The sequence below is a fragment of the Gracilinanus agilis genome, chromosome 2 (genome assembly GCF_016433145.1).
Source record: "Gracilinanus agilis isolate LMUSP501 chromosome 2, AgileGrace, whole genome shotgun sequence".
NCBI classification, from domain to species: Eukaryota; Metazoa; Chordata; class Mammalia; order Didelphimorphia; family Didelphidae; genus Gracilinanus; species Gracilinanus agilis.
The window spans coordinates 140,191,662-140,215,813 of NC_058131.1; the positions used below are offsets into that span (position 1 = coordinate 140,191,662).

General features: G+C 37.5%; 1 protein-coding gene across 1 annotated transcript; it reads left to right on the forward strand.

Annotated features, from left to right (window-relative positions):
• The first annotated feature begins 571 nt into the window (after nt 1–571).
• Nucleotides 572–1,057, forward strand: SCP2D1 (SCP2 sterol binding domain containing 1). The gene has a single exon (XM_044660738.1). The coding sequence runs from the start codon at nt 572–574 to the stop codon at nt 1,055–1,057; it is 486 nt and encodes a 161-aa protein (XP_044516673.1).
• Nucleotides 1,058–24,152: the final 23,095 nt, after the last annotated feature.

Here is a 24,152-nt window from a genome sequence, read left to right on the forward strand (position 1 = left end):
GAACACCTGGGTTCAAATTCCACTTCTGAAATTTGATGTGAGAAGTCACTTAACTTCCCTATAAGCTTCAGCTTCCTCATTTGTAAAATGGGGACAACTTGTATCTACTTTCCAGGATTGTTGTGAGAATTGAATGAGGATGACAATGTATATACAGTCTTTTGAAAAATTCAGACTGCCAGTTATTACTACTAATTATTATTATATAATTTTCCTTTATTATTATCAGCACTAATAACAGATAAACTAATAACAATAAAAGAAAATTCTATAAATCCATATAACAATCATAGGGGCTCAGACAAAATATAAAAATTATAATCTAGTGGCTTCAATGATATCAGACAGTCCTGAGGAGTTTAGGCCATGTATTTGCTTCACAATTACTTGGGTATTTGCTTCCCAGGCAGTATTTTTTTAGACGTTCACTTAGCCAATAGGATTTCAGTACACAGGGACCAAATTACAATATATGAATGACTTTTGATGTCACAATGGGGCCTGGCAGCAGTACTTTGGTCAAGGCTGGTTAGAAACCAAACCAGAAATTCAGGAGCATCTGCAAAGAAGGATGTGGAAGAAGGAAAGAAAGAGAAGCCACCATCAGCCTAAGATCAAAGTAGCTGAAGGAGTCTCTGGAACTGGACAATATGTGGAGCTAAACTCAGGTCCGGACCCTTCAACACCCAAATCCATTCAAGTAACTGAAATCCGGAGCAACTTAATATTTGAAGAAATCAGCCGTCGGGTCAAAGAAGTGGGCAGCCAACTGGTCAAAAAAGTCAATGCTATATTTCAGTTGGATATAACTAAAGACGGGAAGACCATTGTCCAGTGGACGGTTGATTTGAAGAATGGATCTGGAGAAGTCTACTCAGGATCAGCAAGGAGCCCAGCTGACACTGTGTTTACAATTCCTGACCATATCTTTATGGAGCTGGTGCTGGGCAAAACCAATCCTCAAAGGGCTTTCTTTGCTGGCAAGCTGAAAGTGAGTGGCAAAGTGATGCTGGGGCAGAAGCTGGAAAAGATTTTCAAAGACTGTGCTAAATTCTAAAAGAGGAAAAGACCAGAGGAGTGACCAAGACCATCTCTTAAATTTCCTAACCGCACAGAAAGTGCTCGAACTGAAGATTAAAAAAAAAAATCCAATATTTTTACTCAAATTCTTCCTATACGAGTTTTGACCTGCTGATGTGTAATTTGCCACGAATGTGTTCCTAGTGCAGTAAACTGTCTTGGAGTGAATGGCCTTAAATCTGGTCTCTTTTTCCATTCTGCTGTCACACCTAAATTACATTCAGTGGCATAAAATTTGACAATATAGAATTTGTATGTTTTTTAAAAGAAAAACATACAAACATTTTAATATGGAAATGGCTAATCATAATAATATAAATTTATATTCTAATTATCAATTTCCTGAAAATTTGTACTTAAAATATTTTTAAAAGTTTTGTCTTTTATGGGAAAAGAGTCTTAGAAAAATTGGGGAATAACTGGTTTTGACTCAGTAACTTTGGAAAATATCATAGGCAGTTCAAAACTAAAAAGGATTCCCCCAAATTCATATTAACAGATGAGAAAGTAGGAATAAGGACTCTTTAATATGTAATGAATTCTAGCCTAGTTAATGCAGATTCCAAAGGAGACAAGTGTACAACTAGTGGGAAATTTAGGCAGTAGAGATTCATTTAATTATGGGTTCATGATTTAGAAGGGCTATTGAAAGGTAAAGAAAGTTCCCTTGTCTCCTATAATGACTTTATCTAAACCATTCTTAACAGATGATAAAATTTTATTCCATCTTAAAAACTTTCAGAGAAACTGGTTCCATAGATTCTTTCAGTAATCCATCCATATGTTTCAAATCTGTCAACGATTATTTTTATATCTGATGTAACACCTGTACAACCCTCCCACTATAATGCCTTAGTTTTTTCTTGTGAAGTTTGGAAATAGTTTGCCACCTTCTGTAGAATCACTTTTAAGCTTTAATATATGAGTATGAGTAGTGGTAGATTTACCTATTAGAAATCCCAGAAGTCACCTCTGAGGTCAATATGCACAAATGTCTGTTTGTAGAGAACATCTAGCAGGTACATATTCTATACCTTATACATACATCATGGTTCTGGTATTCAGGTTTCATCAATACTCTAACCCTATGGTTCAATCTGTAGGAATTCTTTGGTCTTCTTTTACCCAGTGTCCTTAACATTTAAAATCCCTTGGGTCTTGTTTTCCAATCCCTTCTTGCTTGAGGGGATGACTGTCCTCTAAATCCTTCTTTAAATTCTTTTTTTTTTGTCCTTTGAAAAAATTCATTTAATTAATTAATTTAGAATATTTTTTTCATTGTTATATGATTCATGTTCTTTCCCTTCCCTCCTCCCACCCCCTCCTGTAGCCAATGAGCAATTCCATTGGGTTTTACATGTGGCATTGATCAAGACCTATTTGCATATTATTAATATTTGCACTAGGATGATCATTGAGTCTACATCCCCAATCATATCCCCATGAACCCATGTGATCAAGCAGTCGTTTTTCTGCTGTGTTTGAATTCCACAGTTCTTTCTCTGGATGTGAATAGCATTCGTATAAGTCCCTCATCATTGTCTTGGATTATTGCATTGCTGCTAGTAGAGAAGTTTTTTTTTTTGTGATTTGAAAATTTTTATTTAATTTAGAACCTTCCTTAAATTCTAAATCTGCTGAAGTTAATTAGCTTTTCCTTAGAAAAAGGCACCATATATCAGAACAAACTGACCAGTGCTATCAAAATTACATTTTCCCACCTGTGAAATGAAGAGATCACATTTGGAGAGAGCTCAGTAAAAATAGAAATCTGCTGGACATAATGAGAAATGCTAGAGCAAACCTGGGATGACAAATAGAGGGTATGGAAGTCCATACTGCATGTTTGACTCCATAACACGCTTCCATAAATTAAGAACATGAAAAAGATCATCTAGCCTCAGGACTAATCTTATGCACTGGAGGCATACTAGAGTTTGAGAAATTCTAGAATTTCTTAAGGGCCAGGATGGGAGGTTGAGAGATTAAGAGAACTTTTGAGAGTGTAGTGCTAGTCTCAGGATCAACCAGATGTCTGAGACCTGGTGAAAAAGGACATATAATCTGTGAAGTGAAGAGATCAAAAGATAATATTGATTCTGAGCAAGGGAAAATGGAATAATGAATGTTCAGAATCTTAAAGGTTGTTGTCTAGGAAATGAGATTACCTCATAATCAGGGTGGGGCTGCCCCTAAGGACAATGAGCCATTTATTTGCCTGTTGGCTTCTGGGCAGGATATACTTTTCAACATGACCAAAGAGAGTTGGCTTTCTCATTGATCTGTAACTTCATTGTCCTATTCATTCAGGTCTCCCTCACATTTACAGGGACATGTCCAGTGAAAAATGTTAACTTCTTTGGACTTCAATGCAATGTGGGAGGCAGTGCAGCTCAGTGGAGATGGCATTGAACTGGGAGTCCTGGGACCTCAGCTTGAATCCCAGTTCTGTCACAATCTACTTGTGTAATTGAGCAAATCATTTCTTTGGACCTCAGATTCCTTATTTATCAAATGAGAAGGTTAGATTAAATGATCCTAAGATCCTCCCATCTCTAGATCTATGATCTTATAGTTCTTTAAACAGATCTTCAGTGAAAAATGGACCATTTTCTTGAATTAGAACTTAGGCAACACATAGGAACTTTGGGGCATGTTAGTCATGACTAAATCCAGAAGCCTAGGCTGAGATGGAGAATGCACACCAAACAGGATTTGTTTCTAACTTCAGAAAATGGTGGATGGGTATAGTACTTACACTGTAAGAGGTTTTGAAAAAGTGGTTCACACATTTCTCTCCATCCTAAACTTAGCAGTAAGTATTGCAAAACCATACGGTTCCAATTACTGATAAGGAAACTTGAAGCTCCTCAAAGGTAACTTAAGTAGTTTTTAGACCAGATTTTGGACCTTGAGGCCAGTTAGTCTAATTCTCATTTTATAGATGAGGGACCCCAGAGCCATAGAGATGAACTGATTTGCCCTAAGGTCGCACAGGTAGTTTAAGAGACAAAGTTGGAACTTGAGCTTGGATCCTACTCCCACATACTGTCTCACTGCCTTCTACATTGCATCGATGGGGCAGAGGATGTGTTAACATTTTTCACTGGACACTTTAACATATAAGAGAGGCCCAAATGAAAAATACATATTGCCAAAGCTATGGTTTTCCAGTAGCAATGTATGGCTCTAAGGAAAGTTGAGTTCCATAGAATCAATGCTTTTGAATTATGGTACTGGAGAAGACTTTTGAGAGTCCTTTGAACAGCAAGGAGATCAAACCAGAGAGTAAAAGAAATTAGTTTAGACCAGTAATGGGCAAACTACGACCAGTGGGCTAGATGTGCCCCCCTGAAATGTTCTATCCTGCTGTGTGACATTATTCCTAATCTGACAAATACCAAGAGTAGGATACAATGAAAGAGTTGTCTTAGAAAAAGACTGACGGATGAGCATTTTCTTTACTTTGGCCCCCTCTTTAAAAGGTTTGCTCATGACTATTCTTTAGAAGGACAAATACTGAAGCCGAAGCTTAAATTCTTTGGTCACATAATGGGAAGATAGGTGGTTGTTCAGTTATTTTTCAGTTGAGTCCAATTCTTTGAGATGCTATTTGGAGTTTTCTTGGCAAAGGTCCTGAAGTAAAGTTTTGCCAATCCCTTCTCCAGCTCATTTTACAGATGAGGAAACTGAAGCAAACAGAGTTAAGTGACTTGCCCAGGTTCATGCAACTAGGAAGTATCTGAAAGCAGATTTGAATTTAGGAAAATAAATCTTTCTGTCTCCAGGTCCAGGACTTTATCCACCAATACCTGGCACAATGCCTGTTAAACAGAAGTACTTAATAAATCCCTATTTATTGTGTGGCCATGGTTGATGAGCTCTCATCCAGGAAACCCAAGTTACTCCATAACCAGGGTGCAGCTGCCCCCAAAGACAATGAGTCCATTTGCTGGCTTCTGGAGCTAGCAACACTTTTCAACATGACAAAGACAGTTAACTTCCTTGCTGAACTGTAACTTTCATTGTTGTTGTTGAGTTGTTCAGTTGTGTTTGACTCTTTGTGACACCTTGGACTATAACACACCAGTCCCTTCTATCCTTCATTATCTCTCAAAGTCTGTCCAAGCTCATGGTCATGCTTCCATGACACTTTCTATCCATCTCATTCTCTGCTGTTCCCTTTTCCTTTTGCCTTCAATCTTTCCTAACATTAGGGTCTTTTCTAGTGACTCTTGTCTTCTCGTTATGTGGCTAAAGTATTTAAGCATCAATATCTGTCATTTCCAAGTGTAATCTGAATTCATTTCTTTAAGTATCGGCCAGTTAGATGTCCTTTGCTGTCCAAGGGACACTCAGAAGTCTTCTTCAGCATCACAATTCAAGAGTGTTGATTCTCTGGTCCTTAGCTTTCCTTGTAAGTCAAACTCTTAAAGCCATATGTTGCTACTGGAAAAGTCATAGCTTTGACTATCCAGACTTTTGTTGGCAAGGTGATGTCTCTGTTTTTTAGTATACTATCCATATTTACCAAATAGCTTTCCTTCCAAGGAACAAAAATCTTTTAATTCCATCACTGCAGTTGCCATCTGTAGTGATCTTCGAACCCTGTATAACATAGCATATTATATTTTATGAATATAAAATCTGAATATAAAATATAAAAATAGGATATAAAATCTGACACTATTTTTATTTCTTTTCCCTCTATTTGCCAGAAGTGATGGGATTAGTTTTTTTTTTTTAATGTTAAATGTTGTGTGAAGATGCAAAGCATGGAATCCCTGCAAAGGTACAGGGAGAGCCTCACCCAGAATTCCAGGAGAACTCCCCTGGAGAACTTTGGGTGAGGGGCAGTTGAGAAGGGTTGAAGACAGTTAATTTGGGGAATTGGATGTGAGGAGAGACTCAGCTTGTTTTCTCCTGACATGGGGTTTCTCCTGAGAAACCATTGTAGCTTAAGCCAGTAGTTTCTACTCATAGAGTTAGCCTATTTGTCATTTCTATTCTTCATTAATATAATTATATAATTATTTAGTAATTAGAGAGTAAGATATTTATCTATAGCAAGAGAGCCAGTTTTAGTTAAGTGCTTCATCCCTCCAGGGAGGAGGGGGAATGGGGCATCAATTTAACAGTTTAGGGTCACCTTTCATTTATCCTAAACCCTTCATGGATTTATATAATTTTCCTTGTTAATTCCTAATATAACTTTTTACCTTCAAAGCTGTGCCTGATAATTATTTGGAAGATACTTACAATTCAGTCTGAACTTCTAGATTGAATCCTGTTGGCTGCCAGTCTAAGAACTCCTCTGTCCTCAACAGTTAGATAAATAATTTCTATATATCTCCTCTAACTGACCTGAGAGGAATATAAATTTAAGAAAGGAACATTATTGGAGTTTCAGCCATAAGAGAAACTTACCAGAAGAATCCTATTCCTGTCTTCATTACCAACTGAAGAAGAAGCAGTTAGAGGGGGAGGGGTTTGAGAGCCAGGAGTGTTTTACCCCCTCCTGTCCTCACTGTAACCTGTCAATCTCTGGCTCTTAACTTAAAGCGCTATTTGGCCCTGAAACCATTTATCTGCTTCTCCAAACTAACTGTTATTATAATCATAACATAAACTTCAGGTCAGCTTTTATACTCTCCTCTTTCACTCTCATCAAAAGACTTTTTAATCCTTTACTTTCTGACATCAGAGAGATGTTATTTACATATCTGAGACTGTAGATTTTCTCTTGGCAATCTTAATTCTGGCTTTTTAATTTATTCAGGCTGGCATTTTACATAATGTACTCTGCATATAAATTAAATAAGGTGACAATATACAGCTTTGTTGTATTTCTTTCCCAGTCTTAACCCAACCAGTTGTTCCATGTTCAGTTCTAAGTGTTGCTTCTTTTTTTTTAAACCTTTACTTTATGTCTTAGTACCAATTCTAAGAAAGAAGAGTGGCAAAAGCCAGGCAGTCAGGTTAAGTAACTTGCCCAGAGTCACACAACTAGGACATATCTGAGAATAGATTTGGAACCAAATCTTCTTGACTTCTTGACTCCAGGCCTAGTATTCTACTCCTTGTGCTACAAAGCTGACCCTTAACTGTTGTTTCTTGTTCTGGAACCCTCTTGCTTTCTCCATAATCCAGTGAATGTTGGCAATTTGGTTTCTAGTTCCTTAGCCTATTCAAAAACTAGCTGCCACACTCATAATTCTTGTTTCACATAGTGCTGAAGTCTAGCTTGCAAAATCTTAAGCAAAACTTTGCCAGGGTGTGAGATGAGCACAATTGTTCAGTAATTTGAACATTCTTTTGCATTGTCCTTCTTTAGGATAGGTGCTAGAATACAAGGATGAAAATGAGGCAGTCTTTATTTTTTCCCTTTGGATTTTTTATTTTAATAACAAAATCTCCACTTAAGTTTTCTGAAGTTATATGATCCATATTGTCTCCATTTATTCTTCCCTCCCTTCTCCCAGAGCTGCCAATCAATTCAGTCTGGGTTATATATATATATTATGCATATTATTTTAAGTGAATAATTTTATAAAACCAAAACCCTCCAAAATATACCCAAATAAATAAGTGGTAAGTTATATGTTTCATCTGCATTTCTATTCTAACAGTTCTTTCTCTGGAGGTGGATAGCATTCTTTTTTGTAAGTCCCTCAGAATTGTCCTGGATCATTGTATTGCTGTTAGTAGCAAAGTCTATCACATTCGATTATTCCACGATATTGCAGTTACTGGGTATAATGTTCTCCTGTTTCTGCTTATTTCACTCTGCAACAGTTTATGTAGGTCTTTCCAGCCCTTTCTGAAATCTTCCTGTTCATCATTCCTTAGAGCACAATAGTATTCCATCACCATCATATACCACAATTTGTTCAGCTATGTCCCATTTGAGGAACATCTCTTTAGTTTCCAATTCTTTGCCACCACAAAAGAGCAGCTACAAATGTTTTTATACAAATAGGTCCTTTCTCATTTTTTAAATCTCTTTTGGATACAGACCTAGTAGTGGTATTACTGGATAAAATGAGATAGTATTTCCCCTCATGGAGTTTACAGTCAGACAAGAGACCACATGTTATTAATATGTTCATTAGGGAGATTGGTCTGTAATTTACCTTATCCATTCATGGAGATTCTTCTCTGCTTCTTGGGTAGAGTGAACACTGTTCCAAGCTTATAGAGTACTCTTCTCTGGTACTTGGGGTAGGACTGACCTGCCTTTCTTTCCCAAAGTGTGTTTTTTGAAGGGATGACCCTGCTGGTTTGCTCTGGGGAGACCTGCAGCTGTTTTGTTTCCTTAAAATCTGCTCCCCAGAATACCAGTTTCCCTGTTGTTTCATGGATTGGGCTGGTCCCTGCTCTGCTGCTTCCTTGCCTGGGTGGAGTGACTTGGGTTGGGCAGGTCCCTTGCTCTGGCCTCCGTTGCCTTAGGCACTCCACAGTGTCATTGCCTTAGGCCACATGGAAGTACCTTCATCTCTCCTCTGTTTTGCTTTTAATACCTGTGAAGAGGGGCTTAGGCTGAGCAGGTTTCCCACTTTGCTGCTTTGCTGCCTCAGGGACTCTACTGCCATGTGATAGTACTTAGGTTTCCTTCTCTTTCTGTTTTGCTACCATTGTTGAGTGACTTAGGCTGGGTCAGCTCCCCATCTTGCCCTCTCTGCTTTCTTTGCCTGTTTGAAGTGATTTGGACTGGGCTTATTCCCATTCTGCAGTTTTGTTATCTCTGGTGAAGTAGAAGCATGTTGGGCTGGTCTGAGTTCTGCCAGCTCCCATAGCTGCTGTGCTCCCTGGGCTACTCTCTCTTCTTACCCCAGTGAGATGTGTTTACTCTGCTTCCTTTTTTTTTAAGTGATTTTTTTTTCTTTTGTGTATGTGTAGGGTTCAGGGAAGCAGAGGTTTTTTTTTTTTTTTTTTTTTTTACCATCCTAGCTCCCAGTATACAACTACTGAGAGACAATGTATAAATAAATAGCTATATCAAAATATATACAAAATAAACAGGAAAAGGCATTATTATGGTTAGAGAGCTGGCCTCAGACTTAGGAAGACATGCCTCTGCTACATATGACTCTAGAAAAGTCACTTAGCTTCTCTTGCTCTAGTCAACTTTTTAAAAATATATTTCTTTTTTTTAATACTCATTGTGCTTAATATATTTTATTTTTATTTTTTTCTAGAAAAATTTTCCATGGTTACACGATTCATGCTTTTATGCCCCCCTTTCCCCCCCCCCCACCAGCTAATGCACATTTCCACTGGTTTTAACATGTGTCATAGATCAAGACCTATTTCCATATTATTGATAGTTGCATTGGTGTGGTTGTTTAGAGTCTACATCCCAAATCATGTCTGCATCAACCCATGTGTTCAAGCAGTTGTTTTTCTTCTGTGTTTCCACTCCTGTAGTTCTTCCTCTGAATGTGGGTAGTGTTCTTTTCCATAAGTCCCTCCAGATTGTCCTGGATGCATTGTTGCTAGTACAGAAGTCAATTATGTTCAATTGTACCACAGTGTATCAGTCTCTGTGTACAATGTTCTTCTGGTTCTGCTTCTTTCACTCTGCATCAATTCCTGGAGATCTTTTCAGTTCACATGGAATTCCTCCAGTTTATTATTCCTTTGTGCACAATAGTATTCCATCACCAACCACAATTTATTTAGCCATTCCCCAATCAAAGGGCATCCTCTCAATTTCTAGTTTTTTGCTACCACAAAGAGTGCAGCTATAAATGTTTTTGTACATGTCTTTTTCCCTATGATCTCTTTGGGGTACAAACCCAGCAATGGTATGGTTGGATCAAAGGGCAGGCAATCTTTTAGCTCTCTTTGAGCATAATTCCAAATTGCCATCCAGAATGGTTGGATCAGTTCACAACTCCACCAGCAATGCATTAATGTCCCCCAAAAATGTTTCAAAGAAGGTTGGCACCTGTATTCATGGAAGAGTTTTATCATCAGAGAGTTCTCTTTACTAGGTGTTAGTTTTAAAATTAACATTCAATGCCTCCAAAGTATGATATTTATAAGGATTTATAAAATGCAGGGAAAGAGTTCCAACTCACCCTTCACCACGTGGCCTCTGGTCCCAAAAGTCCAGTGACCACGCCAAAAAACCCATTACAATCCAGCCAATGAAAACCAACAACAAATAGGAAAAGGCTTAAGGAATTATGGGTATGGTGAAAGGGAGTTTGGGTAATATAGTTTAAAGGGGTACAAGGTCTTTTCAACTTTACATCCCCCCTGTGATCCTTTGGGAGACCAGTCTCCCCAATGGATCATGAAAACATAATCAAATTAAAGTTTACAATAATTTAGAGATAAAAGGGAAATAAAAGAGAGAAAGAATAAAACCAATGTTTGGTGCATGCGCCTGCTAATATTTAATTCAAATCACCTGCCATACCTTCTGCCCACCTGGCTACCTTGCACCAAAGAGACCTCCCCCAATGATCTCAGGAGTCTTATACTGTTCTCTATGTAATCATACTTCCTGTCTACCTGTATTACAAGAGGAATCATGGGAAATGTAGTTTCCAAGTCCCCTAAATGCCACAGGAAGTTTATGTCATATATTTAAATATTTAAAACTCAAATGAACCCCAAATAACACTTAAAAGAACCCCCCAAATTCCAAATAACACATAGGCAAATCATAGTCAGTAGAGGGTAATTTGGGGAAGGAGGGCATGAGGAGTCGGGAAAATCAAGAAAGGCTTCATTTAGAAGATGGTACTGATCCACTTGGGTCAAAAATGTAGATTTGGAGAGCCATGTGAGAAGAGAGAAAGTTTTAGGTCTGGGGAACAGTTGGTGCAAACCCAAAGACAAATAGAATATTGTGTGTAAGAAATAGCAAGAAGGCCAATTTTGTTGGGCCCTAGGAGAATGTTTGTAGGGAGTAATGTGCAATATGGCTGGCAAGGCATGTTGGGTCCACCTATTAAAGTTCTTTCATTGCCAAACAGAATGGAATGACACAGTTCATCTTGTACTTTAGGAGAATCAGTTTGGCAGCTATTTGATTGGATAGGAGAGACATTTGAGGACAGAAAGGCTATTCTAATAGTCCATCCAAAAATTAGGGGGACATTTATTAGGGTGGTGACCATGTCAGCAGAATGAAGGGGTTATGTATGAGAGATACACACTTTTGAGTTTAATCTACATTATTCATAGTTTCCTCATCATTTTCTTGTCTAGGTCCACAAAAATAAATCAAGTCCTGATTTGAGGTATGTTCAATTTCTGAAGTGCAAATGCTCATTTTTAACTTAAAAAATTGGTTCCATGAGCTGGTTGGATCAGGCTCTCACACACTTCTAGAGGCAGACCACCCATACCTATTTTTCTCTCTTACCTTGAGGTTCCTGATGCCCTCAAAGTCTGTCTGTTGGCTCCCCATTCTCAACTAGGAGACCACTGTGGGATGTCAGGCTAATACTAAACAAAATGCAAACCTCCTGGGGGATCCCTGATACCACTGCAATATTCACAATAACTGACTGTCCACGAACTTGGAGATGACCATTGTGTTGTGGTTCCATAACTCCCAAGAGTCTTTCCTTCCTTACACTGGCCTAATAGAATTTCTTTCTTTCTTTAAATGCCATAAGCATCATCTTCCGCACTGACTTTCCTAATATTCCCTCCAGTTACTAGAGCCCTTGCTCCCAAACTACCTTGCATGTTGATACCCCTCAACAAAATGTAAACTCAGAGTTGGGATTATTTTATTCTCTGTGATTGTACCTCCAGTGTTTAGCACAGTAGCTGGTACATAGGAGGCACTCAGTAAATACTTGTTAATTGATAGAGAAGAGAATTCAAATACAAAGTATAAGATTACAGACTTTAAAAAGCAAAGCAAAGCTATGTTTCCTGTGTGTGGTTCTGTGAAAGTTTGGAGGTGCTACTAAAAATAGTTGGGGGAGAAGGCAAAGATGATTGGTAAGATGAACAATATTGACTTGCTCTTGGCAGCAGTCCGGATTTTCCCACATACAGTGTTCACTTTGGGGAGGTGTTATGAAGACCAAAAGGGAGGGAAAAAGAGCTTTTATAGATTATCTGAAAGGAAATGCCCTTTTAAATTTTCTTCCTTTGCCTTTAAAAGATGCCTTGGCTTAACCCCTTTTTATCCATCCTTCACAGGCGTCACAAGTTTCTTAGCAGCAAAAGGATTATATTAGTCTGACTGAAGCAGAGAAAAAGACCTGTCAAATCTATTTCTAATGATGAAAGGTCATAAAAACCACCCCTGCTGCCTTGTTTACAAGGCTATGGCAGTTCTTTCCCAGGGACCTTTTCTGCTTTACCACTATTTTATGTGGGGTGTTAATGGGACCCACATGTGCTAGTCTTTCCATGATTCTGGCAAATAGGCAGTGAGATAAAACTGTAAGCATTTCATGTAGGGACTTGACCAGTTTCACATTCTGTAAGACAGTGACATGTTTCATTCCCACTGGACCAATTCACAGGCATCTCTTGAATTTTGACTGTTATTCTTCCCCTCAAGGGCTTTTCCTCCTGCTCAGTCATGAGTAGAGTTGTACAAACTCAACAAATATCATACAATTGTTGGATCATAGATTTGAGAGCTATAAGAGTACCTTAGGGGTGATCTTTTCCAACCTTCTCTCCTTCCATGAATTTTACATTCTATTGAGGGTTATGATATATTCTCACTCAGATTGAAACTGAATAGAGTTATAAGGAGAGATGGAAATATAGGAGGTAATAACTGGAGAAGGGGATTTCAGAGTTCAATATCATTAAGGTAGCAGTTAATGGTGATGGTGAGATCTAAGCCATCTCTGTTTTTTAAAAATAAATAATGTATTTTACTAACTGCATTTCAGATTCAAGCTTGATCCAACCTTTCTTAACAGAAAGCATTACATATTTATTACCAAAGATGAGAAGATCAATGATATTTCCTTTTTTCCATTTTTTATTGTTTTGTAAAACATATTTCCATATTGGTCATTGTTGTAAGAGCACACTCATACGTAACCCAAACTCCAAAATAAAACCAAAGATACACTGATATGAAAGACGACTCCAATAGTTCTTTCTCTGAAGGTGGATAGCATTCCTCATCATAAATCTTTCAGGATTATCTCAGATCATCAAATTGCTGAACGTAGTCAAGGTTTTACAGATAAGCATCATTCAGTTTTTCTGTTATTGTGTAAAATGTTCTCCCAGTTCTGCTGATTCCACTCTGCATCAGTTCCTGTAGATCTTTCTAGCTTTTTTCTGAAATCATCTTGCTTATTGTTTCTTATAGCACAATAGTATTCTGTTACCAACATGTACCATAATTTGTTCAGTCATTCCCCAGTTGATGGACATCCCCTCAATTTCCAGTTCTTTGTCACCACAAAAAGAGCTGCTATAAATATTTTTTTTTTGTACAAGTAGGTCCTTTCCCCATTTTAATTATCTCTTTGGGATACAGATCTAGTAGTAGCATTACTGGATCAAAGGATATTCAGTTTTACAGTCTTCTGGATATAGTTCTAAATTTCCCTCTTCAATTCCACCAATAATACATTAGTGTCCCAATTTTACCATATCCCCTCCAACACTGATCCCTTTTCTTTACTGTCATGTTGGCCAATCTGACAGATGTGAGGTAGTACCTCAGTATTATTTTAATTTGCATTTCTATACTTGAGTGATTTAAAACATTTTTAAATATGATTTTTGATGGCTTTAATTTCTTCCTCTGAAAATTGCTTATTCATATCCTTTGACTATTTGTCATTTGGGGAATGGCTTACATGCTTATAAATTTGACTTAGTTCTTAATAAATTTGAGAAATTGGACTTTATCAGAGATATTTGTTATAAAAAATGTTTTTCCAAGGTTTTTTCCTTCTAATCTTGGTTAGATTAGTTTCATTTGAACAAAAGGTTTTTAAAAATTTAATATAATCAAAAGTATTCATTTTACATTTGGTCATAAATTCTTCGCTTCTCCAAAGATTTGCCAGGTAAACTATTCTGTGTTCCCCTAATTTAGTTATGGTATCACTCTTTATATCTAAATCATATATCCAATTTTGACCTTATCTTGCTATAGGGTATGAGATATTGGTCTATACCTAGATTCTGCCATACTGTTTTCCAGTTTTCCCAGCAGTTTTTGTTAAAGAGTGAGTTCTTATTCTGAAAGCTGGGATCTTTGGGTATATCAAACACCGGATTGGTAAGGTCATTTACTCCTATATATTGTGTATCTAATCTGCTCCATTCTATTCCTTAACCAGTACCAGATGATTTTGATGATTGCTCCTTTATAAGTACAATTTGAGATCTGGTATTGCTAGGCCTCCTTCCTTCAAATTTTTTTTTCATTAGTTTCCTTGATATTCTTGACCATTTGTTCTTTCAGAGGAATTTTGTTATTTTTTTTTTCTAGTTCTTTAAAATAATTATTTGGCACTTTGATTGGTATGGCACTGAATGAATAAATTAATTTAGGCAGAATTGTCATTTTATTATATAAGCTTGGCCTACCTATGAGCAATTAATATATTTTTTAATTTTTTAAAATCTGATTTTATTTGTATAAAAAGTGTTTTATAATTATGTTCATATTATTCCTGTGTTTACCTTGGCAAGTAGATTCCCAAGTATTTTATATTGCTTGGAGTGATTTTAAATGGAATTTCTCTTTCTAACTCTTTCTGCTGGACTTTGTTGGTAATATATAGAAATGTTAATGATTTATATGGATTTATTTTGTATCCTGCAACTTTACTGACATTTTGTAACTAGTTTTTTAGTTGATTCTCTAGGATTCTCTAAGTATACCATCATATTATCTGCAAAGAATGAAAGTTTAGTTTCCTCATTACCATTGCTAAAATTAGCATTTTAAATACAATATTAAATAATAGTGGTGATAATAGGCATCCTTGCTTCACCTCCGATCTTATTGGGAAGGCTTCTAACTTAACCTCATTGCAGTTGATTCTTACTGAAGGTTTTAGGTATATTCTATTTATCATTTTAAGGAATGACCCATTTATTCCTAGGAATGGGTGTTATATTTTGTCAAGGGCTTTTTTCTGCATCTATTGAGATGATTATTTGATTTCTCTTAATTTATTTATTGATATGATCAATTTTTGTTAAATTTTAATTTATTATTATTTTTTAAACCCTTACCTTCCGACTTGGTGTCAATACTGTGTATTGGCTCCAAGACAGAAGAGTGGTAAGGGCTAGGCAATGGGGGTCAAGTGACTTGCCCAGGGTCACACAGCTAGGAAGTGTCTAAGGCCAGATTTGAATCTAGGACCTCCCATTTCTCTGCCTGGCTTTCAATCCACTGAGCTACCCAGTTGCCCCCTGATATGGTCAATTTTGCTGATGTTTTTCTTAATATTAAACCAGCCCTGCATTTCTGGTATAAATCCCACCTGGTCATAGTGAATGCTCCTTCAGATATATTGCTGTATTCTCCTTGCTAGTATCTTATTTAAAATTTTTGCATCTATAGTCATTAATGAAATTGGCCTATATAACAGAGATCTGTTGATGATTGAAGTAGACTGAAGACTAAAGACATGAGAGTTGAAAAAATTAATTAACTGAGAGGCCAGCATATTTAAGTGGACAGTGAAATGCATATTGAGATCTCTTACTCCATGTATAGGGATTGGAATGGGATGGAAGGCTGTGATTTGTGTTCTCTTTTCTTGTTGGGTCACTATGTAAGCTACATCTTAGGAGGAAACTACTGGCCATCAGGATGAATGTCTTCTTCCTATGGTAGAACCTCATCATCATTTTGTAGAGCAGGGCAAACTATTTTCTCCCTCAATGGGAATTCTAGCTCCACCTCTCATTGAAAGACCCTTAATTCTGTCATATATCTCTAGTAGTTTAATGGTCTTGTCTTCATTTCCTTTTCTTTGCCAGTCATGTTCTTCCACTTTCTCGCCCTGTGACAATGATTTAGAATGCCTTCTGCCTCTTCTAAGTTTTTTATTTTTGTTTTCTTCTTGAAATGTTTCTTCCAAAGAACATTCCATGTTCCCACATATTCAGAGTATATAGTGGCTTTCCTTTTTTTCATTTATTCCTATAACAGGGAAATCAAACTGCATTTTGTACAGTATTACTTATAATTAATATAGTTATTTTATTGCTGAATAGTCATTAGTTGCCTGGAAGCATAGCATAAACTTTGCACACTGCTAGAACATTCCTCATGTTTTCCATACCTGTTGAAAAGAAGCTTTAGTTCTCTGGTCACTGCTAATAGTCCCTATCTTTACTTACTGTGTCTGTTTGGGGCGGTTAGTGGGGTTTTGAAAAGTATGAGGAAGTTCCAGAGAAAGTTTTCATGGTAGATTTTCCCATTATTTCTTTAGTTCTAGTTATTAAAATGTCTTTTGATGAATGAATGAATTACTCAGCAATTTGAGGATTTCTGCTTAAAGACAATGAGTAGCTATGATCAGCTGTTATCTTTAAGGTCATCTGAAGAAACCAGACTTTGGGTCACTTCTTACCTTTTCCTTTCTTTTATCTCTTAGTAGGTTAGAAGCCATGCTTAGAGATCTGTCCTCATTTCACTTTGGCTTGGTGCAGTCTAACTCCTTCTGCATAGAGTCATGAACAAATAACTATCATGAACAAATAACCATTTAAAAATGTTTTGGAAGATGGTGAAAAGAAATATTTTATTGAACTTCTAAGTGGGTACTATAGTATTCATTCTATGTGTATTGTCTCCCTCCTTTGAATGGAGTGACTTAAGATTTGGAATAGCCTTGCTTTAAAAAAAAATTGGTGCTTACCATAATGCTTTGTTCATAGCAAGCTTTTTTATTCATTCATTCACAACTGGGGTTGCTCAGGGCCCAGATAGCATCTCTTTATAATTCAAAACTGAAGGATCAGCCAATTAGCAAATGTTTGTTAAATGGTTACTATGCATCATGGGGTGTATGGGATGTGCAGGGAGGAATAACACCTTTGGTGTGAGGACTTGCTGAGCCCTTTACAGAGTTGTTCATCCACCTTTGGTGTCCACTCACCCAATTCTCACCTATGGCCCAGGAAGCTGTAGCATGTGCAGTGGCCACTCCCAGGGAAAACTGTCTTAGCAGATGGGCTAAACCAGGTTGAGGGTAACCAATAGACCTGAAACCCATTGGCAAATTAGGGGGGTGTCTACCCCAAGAATGTGAAGACTTGCCCCAGCAGAATGGGTAGATGAGAACAATTTGTTCAGTGGGCATGAAGGTGGCTAAAGCAGGTATGATGGAATGTTTAGAGCTTGGTTAGACATCAAAGAAACCAACGTCATCCATTGCATCCCAGTTATCTCCATTTTTGTCTTGTCAGTGGATTTTAATGGCTTTAGAAGAGAGAGTGTAGCTGAGAACTTTGTGCAACTCTGCCTCACTTAAATCTAATTCAAGTACAAGTCAAGCCATCACCAGAGATGCCATTGGTCCTTTTGGAAAAAGGACAAATAGCAACTATGTGTCAGGCATATGTAGGTGCTAGGGATATATAGAACATATAAAAAAGAAGTAGTCCCCATCTTCATGGATCTTATATTCTCCTGGAGGGGCTATATGTTTTCAGATAAGTAATCATGTGCAAGATAAATACAAAATAAAAATACAGTGATACATAGGGCAGATAATGACTGGGACAGTCAAGAAAAGTCTCTTGTATGAGTTGCATTTGAGATGAATCTTGAAGTAACCTAGAGTTTTCTAGAAACATAGTTCACCCCTTACAACTCTTCAAATTAACCCTAGGGCTTCACTCTGGTCACCCACCTAGGGCTTCACTCTGGTCACTGTGTGAGTACAGTTTGGGGGTACAGCTTCAGAATATATTCTTCATCTGTATTTCACATTGGTTTTTAATCTTCTCTGAATACTTAATTTTAAAGCTTTTTTTCCCCTTGCCTTTTCCTTCAAGTAGTTTAATGCTGTGCAAACTAACACCCCTATTCAGTAGGGCAGCTGCTGTTTCAGTCACTTCTTTTATAAAGTAAAAAAACAACTTTTTTTTTCTTATAATCACCCTCTTGTTTATCTTTAAACTTTTTTTTTGGCAGTGTTTGATGTAGCTCAAAAAATCAGTCAACAAGGAGAGAGGAGAGTTAGGATCCAGTCCTTGACACTGTTGATATTGCCCTGACGCTCAGGAATCTTTTGATTTTTCTCACCTTCGGTATCTCACCCATGAAGTAAAGGGCTATTGCCTTTTTTAAAAAAGCAAAGCTCATTAATAAACTGTAATGGACCAATGGCAAAGAGAACTCCTAGGATTATGCTAAGAGGATTTTAAGAAAGAAATGAGGCATAATTGGTTGTCAGGATACAGAGATGCATATATAGAGCTGATAGGTATTCTAGGGCTGATGTATCTTGGGAGAGAGACTGCATCCCATTGTCTTTGGGATGGAGGCTGAGAGTGATTCTACTGCTTGCCTTTCTTCATTATTTTCCTTTGCTCTTCTGTCCCAGTTGCATTCATTACTATTTGATTTATGGTTCTCTTGGTAAAGAATGCATGAGAGGAGAGTGTGGCAGCTAGCGACTGGGCCACTAAATTGCCCTGAAGTTTCGATAAACCCCAGGGAAACTCTTAGGACATTGAGGGGAGGAAGCAAGCTGCTGACCCTTGATCTTTATTCCTGCTGCCACAGCAAAAAACCCCCCTCCTCCTTTTACTTCTTTTCTTGTTGAGCCCAAGGGATCAGGTAGTTATCTAACTGCATGCCTCATCAAATAGCTTACCTTTGAACCCTCTAGGTAGCACTGGACAAGCATATAAATTCCGGATATCCTGATTTGCTATTTATAACATGCAGAGGTAAATTAACTGCCTGTCCAGTTATGCCTCAGGGATTTTGTAAAGATAATATGAAGCTAGAGAATTTTTGAATCTCTTGAAAGAAGCCTGCCAGTTAGAAGGCTTTGTCAGCAATTAATTATACTAATACTAATAATAACTAGTAGGCCCCAAACCTGTGATTTCATTGATGTGGAGAACTCCATGATAAGGAAACTCCTTCCACTAGTTTATATTGACATCTTTGCAATTTATAGTCTTATAGTTATCTAGGGCATTAAGGAATTTGGTGACTTGCCTAGGGTGACACAGTCAGGATGTACCAGAGGTGGTAGCTGAATTCAGATCTTCTCAGTTTTAAGGCCAGCTCTCTGTTGATTATGTCAAGCTGTCTTAATAATAATAATAATAATAATAATAATAATAATTTTTGTTCAATTATTTTTCAGTCATGTCAGATTCTCCATGACCTCATTTGAGGTTTTCTTGGCAAAGATACCAGAATGCTTTGCCATTTCCTTCTTCAGCTCATTTTTAAATATAAGGAAACTGAGGCAAACGGGATTAAGAGACTTTCCCCATGGATACACAGTAAGTGTCAGAGGCCATATTTGAATTCATGGAGTTTTCCTGGCTTCAGGCATGACCCTCTATCCTCTGCACTCCCTCTGTCAATTGATGTTTATATCAGTAGATCAATTTTATTAAATATTTACTATATATGAAGCATTATTCTGGGGATTCAAAAAAACCCAAAAACACTTGCCCTAAAGAAGGGGAGACTTCTTTTACAATTCATATAAACAAGATAAAAACAGAATAGGTGAAAAATAAGCTTAAGGGTTTTTTCTTTTTTAAATTTTAATTTTGAATATTTTCCCATAGTTACATGTTTCATTTTCTTTCCTTCTCCCCCAAACCTCCCCAATCCTTCATAGCCGACGCACAATTCCACTGGGTTTTACATGTATCATTGATTAAGACCTAATTCCATATTACTGATAGTTGGTCTAGAGTTATCGTTTAGTGTCTACATCCCCAATAATATCCCCATCAGCCCATGTGTTCAAGCAGTTGTTTTTCTTCTGTGTTTCTCCTCCCACAGTTCTTCCTCTGAATGTGGCTAGTTTTCTTTCTCATAAGTCCTTCAGCCTTGCTCTGGATTCTTGCATTGCTGCTAGTAGAGAAGTCTGTTATGTTTGATTGTACCACAGCGTATCAGCCTCTGTGTATAATGTTCTTCTGGCTCTGCTCCTCTCATTCTGCATCAGTTCCTGGAGGTCTTTCCAATTCACATGGAATTCCTCCAGTTCTTTATTCCTTTGGGCACAATAGTATTCCATCACCAACAGATACCACAATTTGTTCAGCCATTCCCCAATTGAAGAACATTCTCTCATTTTCCAATTTTTTTGCCACCACAAAGAGCGTGGCTATAAATATTTTTGTACAAGTCTTTTTCCTTATTATCTGTTTGGGGTATAAACCAAGCAGTGCTATGGCTGGATCAAAAGGCAGATAGTCTTTTAAAGCCCTTTGGGCATAGTTCCAAATTGCCATCCAGAATGGTTGGATCAATTCAGAAGCTTAAGGGATTTTAAAATAATTTAGTAAACATTATAGGATGGCAGCAGCTAGGTGGCTCAGTGGATAAAGATCCAGGTCTAGAAATGGGAGGTCCTGGGTTCAAATATGGCCTCAGATACTTCCTACTTGTATGACCCTGGGCAAGTTACTTAGTTGCCTAGGTCTTACTTTAAAAATTATTTTATCTTTATTTTATTCCAATAACAAATTTACATGTGAGTTTTCCAAAGTTACATGATTCATGTTGTCTCCTTCCCCTCTTCCCTCCATCTTCTCAGAGTTGACAAGCAATTCCACTGGATTATACATATGTTACCAATAAAACATATTTTTTATTTTTTTAACTTTATTTTATTCCAATAACAAATTTACACATAAGTTTTCCAAAGTTCCTAGCCTTTACTGCTCTTCTGCCTCGGAAGCAATACACAACATTTAGTCTAAGACAGACGGTTAGTTTTTTTTTTTAATTATAGAATCACAGATTTAGAGTTGGAAGGAACATTAGTATTTTAGTCTTCTCATTTTATAGATGTGAAAATTGAGGCTCAGAGCTCATGAGATCTTCCCAAGGACACAGATCAATAACAGATAGGATTTGAATCCAAGACTTCTGACTTCAAGTCTAGTACTTTTTCTACTGTACCAAGTTGTTTAATTTTCACAATAGCCCCATGAGATAGAAGTGGTTATTCTTTCCACATTTTACAAGTAAGGAAACTAAGGATTAGGAAGATTAAATGACTTGGCCAGGGTCATACAGATGGTTAAGGGTCTGAGTAGCCCTAGTTGTGTGACTCTGGGCAAGTCACTTGAACCCCATTGCCTAGCCCTTACCATTGTTCTGCCTTAAAACCAATATAAAGTGTTTATCCTAAGATGAAAGGTAAAGATTAAAAAAAATCTAGGACTTTCTGACCTGCTTTCCTTTCAAAGTTATTCATGGTCTTAGATCTGAATGTTTCATAAGCACCCTTTTAATGGGATTGTTACTTTTTGGTTATGTTTAGCTTCTCAGAGGTTGCCTAAGTCTTTGAATTCTGATAACTATCTTTCAGTCCTATACTGCCATTGGTATTGAAGATTTTTAAATGATTCTTTGGGAATGGAAGTCTCTTTTTCTATGGAGATTTAACTTATATCATGTGTTTCTAGTATAATGGAAAGAAAACTGGATTTGGAGTCAGAGGCCCCTACTACTTGTGTGACTTTGAGCAAATCCTCAAAGTCCTCAAGACTCTTTGAATCTTACTTTTTTTGTAAAATAAGGAAATTCAGCTAGATGTCTTCTAAGTCCTTTTCTGTTACTAAATCTAATTCGCTGTGTACATTTCTAGATGCTTGGTGGTTGCCACTGAGCTTCAAAGGTTTTTGACAACATTTCCTTCTTCTATATGGTATAATTGAGCTTCATGGCAGCTAGGTGGCACCATGGATAGAGCATCAGGTCTGGATTCAGAAAGATTCGTTTTCCTGAATTCAAATCCAGTCTCAGACACTAGTTGTCTAACCCTTAGAAAGTCACTTAACATTGTTTGTCTCAGTTTCTTCATCTTTAAAAATGAACTGGAGAGGGAAGTGGCCAATTACTCCAATATCTTTACCAGGAAAACTCAAATGGAGTCACGAAAAATGAAACAACTGTAAAAACTCAACAACAACGAATACAGTAGGACCTTGGTTTTATGCACACTCGACACACATGAATTCAGGTATACAAAATTGGCAATCAAAAAAAATTAAGACAGAAAAATACATGAAATAAAAATTTTTAATTATCCCTGCGATTTTCCAAGGGGTGTAAAGTCTTGCAGCAGTGTGCCCAGCCATATTCATTTTTGCTTTGAGAAGCATTAGTGCAAGTCATCACATTAGCTGCCACATCAGTCTTTGTCTAAAGGTCTCACATGTTAACAGATCAGTGCTTTTCTTTGTTTCATTAATGCTATTTAGTTATTAATAATGGCATAAAAGTACAAGAGTAGTGATGCTGGTAACTTTGACAAGCCTAAGAAAAGTCATAAAGTGCCTAGGTATGTTCGTATAAGAAATATATCTTAAATAAAGGGGTTCACCAGTATGTGTTATTTTCAGTGTATACAAAGGGTCTTGAAATGCATTGGCTGCATAAAACAAAGTCCTAATGTGAGTGAGGTTAGCTTGAGTGATTAATTGGTCATGGTATCTCAGATTTAGAGCTAGAAGAACCTTAGAGATCATTTAATCATTTAAACCCTTCTTTTTATACAAAGCCCCTCTTTGTGCAGTCATTGGAGGGACCTTGATACAATCTCAGTTAAATTTAATGCAGTTGGTTAGAATGCAACAAAAATCACCTAACCTTTATCTGGAGATAAGCCCCCTTTAAAAATATGGATGGTTTATAAACAGAATTTAAATAGAGCAAGAAATTCCTGAGTGGAGTGGTGCCAGTTGACTAGGTAGTGAGGTACTATAAGAGAGTAGAGAGTGGCTGACTTTACCGTGTCCTACAGCACAGCATATGGGAAATCTGGAAAAACAGCAAATTCTGTGCAGTCAGATGACTCACTAAGGGCGTCAGGGATCCAGAAAAGGTTCCAATTGCTCATGATTCTATTCAATTTGAGGAAAGGGAAAGACTCTGTCATGGGCTTGCCACTAGAGTGAGTATATACGTTGCTTCCTCTCTTCTCAGAGATCAGAAGTTCCTTGGTTTCCCCTGTCCACTGAAGTTCCAAACTCCCATGAAATTTCAGTCTTTTCTCCTAGGTTTGGGAAACTACAGTTTCCCATCAGTCATCTTGTTGATTGGGGGCTAAAGACAAGTGAGGAGAGGTGTAGAACCCAAGTAGCCGAGTCAGAATTCAAGCTGAAGCCTTCTAGACTCCAGATCCAATGTCCTTACCCCCTTGGCTTACATGACCTCTTTTCTTAATTATTACCAAAAAAAAAGTCACACTAGATTTTCTGCAAACCCAGGGTTCATTTGGAGAGAGAGCTCACTCTCAATGGACAGGATGCTCTGCCTGCCTATTATTATTTCAGTGAAGCTGTAAGATAGCCTAAGACTGAGAGCAACAAAATCCAAGTTGGGGGGATTGAATTTGGACCCTGTTGCTGGTATTCTGGGTGACTCACTTAACCTCTTTTTGCATCAGCTCAGCCTAAGTGATCCTAGTGATATCTCTCAGGGTGGAAATGATGAGGACAAGGCATGAAACCAGGAGGCTGCTGAGCCTTTTGTGAATGTTCATGTATCCCCCTTGAACACCTGCACTTCAGATGTGAAGAGAAGAACCCTCCATACAAATGGCTGCTGAAGACAACCTCTTTTCTCTTCTTTTCTTCTCCAGACCTGTGACTTGGCTAATCACTTCGAACATCTGTTAACTCCTAAAAATATCTGCTTTGTACCATTTTGTGGAGCATAATATTTATATAGCCCAGCAGTGTAATTAAAGTTATGTTTAGTTAACACTTGAAAACAGCTGGAAACTCACCAAAGCGCAGTACAAGATTTATAGCCTGCATGAATAGGCTGGAAATTAGGTGGCTTGAGGGATGACTTTTCCAGGATCTGGGTCGTGGTTGGGCTCTAGTGTGGACACATAGCTCAAGTGTTGCATCAAGAAGACAGT